Source organism: Sipha flava, unplaced genomic scaffold, assembly GCF_003268045.1.
Source record: "Sipha flava isolate LNK unplaced genomic scaffold, YSA_version1 19062_pilon_pilon, whole genome shotgun sequence".
NCBI lineage: Eukaryota > Metazoa > Arthropoda > Insecta > Hemiptera > Aphididae > Sipha > Sipha flava.
Genome location: NW_020272570.1, coordinates 2851 through 8938, shown reverse-complemented (window position 1 = coordinate 8938; position 6088 = coordinate 2851). Strand labels below are relative to the sequence as shown.

The 6088-nt window shown below is 29.9% G+C and overlaps 1 protein-coding gene across 1 annotated transcript in view; it reads right to left on the bottom strand.

Annotated features, from left to right (window-relative positions):
- Positions 1-257: 257 nt before the first annotated feature.
- Positions 258-6088, bottom strand: part of LOC112681374 (aconitate hydratase, mitochondrial-like) — a 7062-nt gene continuing 1231 nt past the window's right edge. Inside the window, exons 2-13 of the mRNA XM_025551635.1 lie at positions 4396-4621; positions 4211-4336; positions 3948-4106; positions 3536-3686; positions 3294-3469; positions 3086-3215; positions 2480-2637; positions 2162-2420; positions 1491-1696; positions 1294-1391; positions 877-1225; positions 258-639 (exon numbers count right to left, since the gene is read on the bottom strand). Of these exons, the coding sequence (XP_025407420.1) occupies positions 433-639; positions 877-1225; positions 1294-1391; positions 1491-1696; positions 2162-2420; positions 2480-2637; positions 3086-3215; positions 3294-3469; positions 3536-3686; positions 3948-4106; positions 4211-4336; positions 4396-4621 (2245 nt within the window). The 3' untranslated portion in view covers positions 258-432. The remainder of the gene's footprint in view (positions 640-876; positions 1226-1293; positions 1392-1490; positions 1697-2161; positions 2421-2479; positions 2638-3085; positions 3216-3293; positions 3470-3535; positions 3687-3947; positions 4107-4210; positions 4337-4395; positions 4622-6088) is intronic.

Genomic DNA, 6088 nt, shown 5'->3' with positions numbered 1-6088 from the left:
GATTTCAAGAAGGCGAATTCGCTCCTTCAAGGCAACAATAGTCCTTGGTGGGTTGTTTTCGAACACCTTGGATTTCACGTAACCCCAAAAAAAAAAAAAATCAGGAGCCGTCAAGTCCGATGAACGAGTTAGGCGTGGGAAGCTTCGGTGACAGACTCTCACAATGTGTGGCTAACCAAGGAAGGCATTTGCCCGACACCATCTTTAAAAAATAAAGTTTTTAAATATATAACATAAAATTCCACTTGTTTACTTTTTATTTGTTCGGTGAAAAATTAATAAAAAAATTTTTTTTCTATTTTTTTATTTTTTCAAATCGTTGGATTTGACTTCCGCACCCTGTATTTGCAGGTTCATATGAAAAAAAACCTCAAGGGTACTTTAAATACCCGGCCAACACTGGATTATACATTAATATAATCACAGGCACATTTAAAAAAGTACTTTGTTGACAAAATCTCTAATGGCCCCGAAGAAAGAAGGAGAAGAATTATTACTACTCTGTCTTGAAGCAACTTCCTTCATGCGATTTAACGCACTACCGGCTTTAAACCATTCGATTTGTTGTTCATTAAATGTATGGTTTAACATGATTTCGTCTGCTTGTCCATCAATATGACATAAGGTACATCTCAAAGGCTAAAAAAATAAAAAAATAAATATAATTTGAATTAAACAATCATTTAGAGTTATTTAAAAACTGTACAATTTGTAATGGATAAATTAAACGAACAGGACTTCAAGAAGAAATTATAAAAAATAATATATTTAAAACTCGAGTAAATTTTGTTTTGGTACTGCGTGTTTAGACTTCATGGAATGTTAGTATTAATCATTGATCAAAATAACACTTAAACTAGTTGAAAACAGTTTTACCTTTCCCGGCGAAAATTCGTTCAATCCAACTATGGATACTAGGTCGGTGGGTTGAACTTTATCATAATCAGTGGCATTGGCAAAGGTTAAAGCTAGCAACCCTTGCTTCTTCAAATTTGTCTCGTGGATACGTGCAAAAGATTTAACAATTATTGCACGTCCACCCAAATGCCGAGGTTCTAGAGCAGCGTGTTCCCGACTACTACCCTCGCCGTAGTTTTCATCGCCGAACACTACCCATGACATGTTTTTCGATTTATAGTACCTAGCTGTGTCTGGTACAGAACCACATTCTCCGGTTATTTGATTCACAACCATGTTCATTTCGTTATTTTCTGCATTGGTTGCCCTATGAAATGGTAAAAGGAAAATGTTTATAAAATGTTTAAATAAAACACGATGATTATAATTAATTACGTAATGAACATGTTGTTTGAAATATTGTCTAAATGACCTCTGTACTTTAACCATGGACCAGCAGCGGAAATGTGATCAGTTGTACATTTTCCTTTAACCTTATCGATATAAGTACATCATAAATATAATTAATTAGTAATCAAAATATAATTTAAAATAGAACATGAAGTAAAATTTATATATATATTTAAACATACTTTAATAAGAATAGTTAGATTTTCCATATCTTTATGGTCCCAAGCTTTAAACGGCTCCAATAATTGCAAGCGATTTGATGTTGGATCAACTTTTACATTAATTTTTGATCCATCAGAAGGTGGAGCTTGATATGTATCATGGCCAGGGTCAAAACCTTTGGACGGCAATTCATCGCCAAATGGATTACTTAATTTAAAATTTTTACCTGCAAAATATAAGTAATTTATTAGTGTATATAGAATTCGATCAAAACCAATTATATGATTATACATAAATTTCAAACCCAGAATAAATAATTTTGGATACTTTATACTTTTTTAATATATATATATATACACGCTTTAAATATTTATTTATGGCATTCTCTAAAACTAAGTTACAAAACTTCTATAAGACATTAAAATACTAATGAATTTAAGATTTTTAATAAAAATAATTTTATTTACAACATAAAGTACCAGAGAATTTAATTATAGAAACTATTAAATTCACTATTAGAAAAATTTGATTTTACTCATAAATTATATTGTTAAATTAAAAAATATAATTGTTATCAATGAGTTAATAAACAAGAGCTTGATTCTAGAATATATAAAGGTTCTTCTAAAAAATTTAAAATACCAAATGTTTTAAAATATTTTATCACTTAAGTCAATTATTCATAACTAACCATCAGCTCCTTTAATCGAATCAGTTACTGGATTGAAGTTTAGACGTGCTTCAATAGCTAAAGCAGTAACAAGCTCAGGAGAAGTGACAAAAGCATGTGTTGCTGCATTAGCATCGTTTCGACCAGTGAAATTTCGATTATATGAACTAACAATGGTATTTTTTTCTCCTTTTTTTACATCTTTACGGTCCCATTGACCAATGCATGGACCGCAAGCATTAGCTAAGACTGTACCGCCAAAGTCTCTTAAAATTTGTGCCTAAATAATATCATAATTTAAAAGATAGCCAAAAAATATTAATTTAAATAATTATATACGATTCCATCTCTTTCAATAGTTGCCCTGATCTGTTCTGATCCAGGTGTAACATTAAATGGAATTTTTGATTTACGACCATGAGCCAAGGCTTCTTTGGCAATGGTGGCACATCTTGCCATATCTTCATAACTTGAATTTGTACAACTTCCAATAAGTCCTGAAATAATAAATATTTGTTATTTGTGAGGAAAAAATTTGAAATCGTAATTAAAAAGGAAACAAAATATTGTGTATGTATATCATATAAGTAAAAAATGGGTTCTTTAGTTAACAAATATATATATATTTCTTTCAGATTTCTCATTCAAACGATAGTCAGAGGCGTTTTTAGATATTTTTTTCACTTAGGAAAGGAAAAGTAAAGTAACATTTGTATCTCTTTCGATAAGTAGAGAGAATTAATTCTGTAGAACGTTTTTTCACTAAGCCAATTCGAACCATTAATAAAGTGACTATTAATTACCACACTGTTCCATAATAAATATTTGAATAAATTAAATTTAACTTAAATTAAGAATTTGCATACATTGAGATTTTCGTTTATTTTAAAGTTATATCTCCTAATATTACATTGATACAAATGAGCTTAACTGTAAGAAACTTACCAACTTTAATTTCATTGGGCCAATCATTTGTTTTGGCATTATTACCAAGTTTAGATATAGGGTGCGCAAGATCAGGTGTGAAGGGACCGTTGACATGTGGTTCTAATGTCGTCAAATCAATTTCAACTAACTATAAATTAAAAGTAAAAATTAAAACATTAAATCGTTGATGACACTGAACATTGTAATGGTTAATAAAAATAATTACTTGATCATAATGACAGCCTGGATCAGGGGTTAATAATGTTTTGCTGTACTTAGCAGCTTCTTCGGCAATATCTGCACGTGAGGTAGCTTTTAAATAATCGGCCATACGATGATTGAACGGGAACAATGATGTTGTTGCACCGATTTCAGCTCCCATATTACATATTGTACCCATACCTATAAAAATAATATTAAAGAATATTAAAAATAATATTTATAATTTCCAACTATCAATATGTTTACCTGTGCATGAAATATTATCTATTCCAGGTCCATGATACTCAATTATAGCACCAGTGCCACCAGAAACTGTTAAAATATCCGCAACTTTTAAAATAACATCTTTTGGTGTAGTCCAGCCCGTCATTTTTCCAGACAAATGAACACCAATAACCTAAATAAATATACGATTATAGATAAAAATGTTATTAGTTTCATTCTATTTAATTTTTTTTTTTTTTTTTTTTGCGAATTTCCGATTACAGTTGTATATTTATTTAAAACTTTAGTGACCTAATTTTTATTTTGTTTGATAAAATAATACCGCGTCAAGTATATAATAATTTTTTTTATAAATACACATATCTGAAGTACCACCAATGGGTAAATAAATAAATAAATCAAAAAAATATTAAATTTATTAGTTCATAATTACTTTTGGGCATTTTAATTCCCATGGTATGTCGGCCATGACGTCGACAGCATCTGCGCCACCGACTCCAATACACAAACCACCAAGACCACCACCATTCGGTGTGTGGGAGTCAGTGCCAATCATTAATAAGCCAGGGAACGCATAATTTTCAAGAACAATCTAAACAAAATATGATTACATTTTTATTTTAAAAATTGTATTGGAAGAACAACTGTTAAATATCATAATATGTTACAATAGAACTGTTAATATCTTATTTTTACTTGATGGATGATTCCTGAGCCAGGATGCCAAAATCCAACTCCATATTTGGCACTGGCGGTTTTCAAAAAGTCGTATACTTCTTTATTTAAATCTTTTGCCCGTTTTAAATCTTCCACTCCACCAACCTGTTAATCAACATTTATTTAATATAAAAGAACATAATTTTTATATAGCTTCAAATTACTTGAGCTTCAATTAAGTGATCGCAGTGAATAGTGGATGGTACAGCGACTTTAGGTAAACCTGATGATATAAATTGCAACATAGCCATTTGGGCAGTTGCGTCTTGCATAGCTACGCGATCCGGTCTTAATTTTAAGTAGGATACACCACGTTCAATATCTTGATTAACTGGATCATCCAAATGGGAAAATAGTATTTTTTCCGCCAAAGACAATGGCTTTCCAATTCTATAATAATTAAGGATTGTAAAAAAATAATAAATTGAAAAAATGTTAGGAAAAAAAAGGTTATATATTTTATACACTTAATACGTATTTAATATATAATAGTAAAAATAAAAAAAATGTGTGTTTAACATTGTAAAGAATAGCTAACTATTAAATAAAACATCTTGATCTTTAAACATACCTTATACATTCTTAATCGAATCGCGATTAAAATTAAAAAATTAATTAATTAAAAAAAAAATGGTTATATTAACAAAAACACAATAAAAATTCTAGTGTGAAAGCTGTGAGATTTTGGGGACATCGATCTTTGAAATCTCAAGTTTGTAAATAGATGTGCCTACATAATCAAACCTACATCCTAAAAATCCGTGTTATTACTATCGACATAATTAATATTATTCAAAGATCCTAATAGAACACACGACACACAAAATATTTTTTGAAATATTTGTGATATTTAGGCTGCATTTGACATTATATCCTGATATCATGGCCGTACCTGGGGGGGGGGTGGCCCCCCCCCCCCCCCCCGAAATTTTTCGCGTTATTTTATGTCGTAATAAAATAACTATTTCAGTCTAGAATAATCGATAAACATTGATATGTGCATATACGAATGACAGCTATGGTCTACGTTATAAACTTAAAAATAACTTCACTTCGGGTGTATCAGTTGAATTTCTTGATAATATTATAGGTACATACTACATAGGTATATATGTATAATACATTACCACCAGAATGTGTAATCGACAAAGAACTATTTCTTAGTATTTTAGTAATTTTATCTCAATAGTCTTTGATAATAGTTAAAACTTTTTCACGGGCAATATTCATTTCCAATATTTAGTTGACATTTGGTTTACGTTCTGACGTTTTAGTGTGCTACGATTTACGAAGTGTTTAATTTATTTATTTGAAATGGCAAAAAGACAAAGACAAAAAGATTTGTTGAAATTTTCCAACCCATTGTTGAAACTTTGGAAGAATTACAATTAGTTCAAGACATCAAAATACGTCATCAAAATCAATTCAATTTTATCGAGCAATAGTTACTAGTGAATTTATATTAAGTATGGTTACATCAAATACTCTGTTTTCAATGACACTTCCACTGTGTAAAAGTTTACAATCAGTTAGTTGTGACTTAGTAGAAGCTGTACAACATGTCGAGACAATACTAAGCGAATTAATTCATTTACGTGAAAATATTAATCATACGTTTAATGACATTTTTGAAAAATCTGAACTTCTTTTAAAATCTATTGATGGAGAAAAAAATATTAGAATTCCCAGAATAGTAGCTCGTCAACAAAATCGTGTGAATATTGTTACTAATTGTCCGAAAACATATTTTCGTATAGCTATTGCAATACCATTTTTTGATGATTTTATAAGACAATTAAAAGAACGCTTCACTAACCATAAAAAAATAATATCTTCGCTGTGCTTTTTACTTCCCAA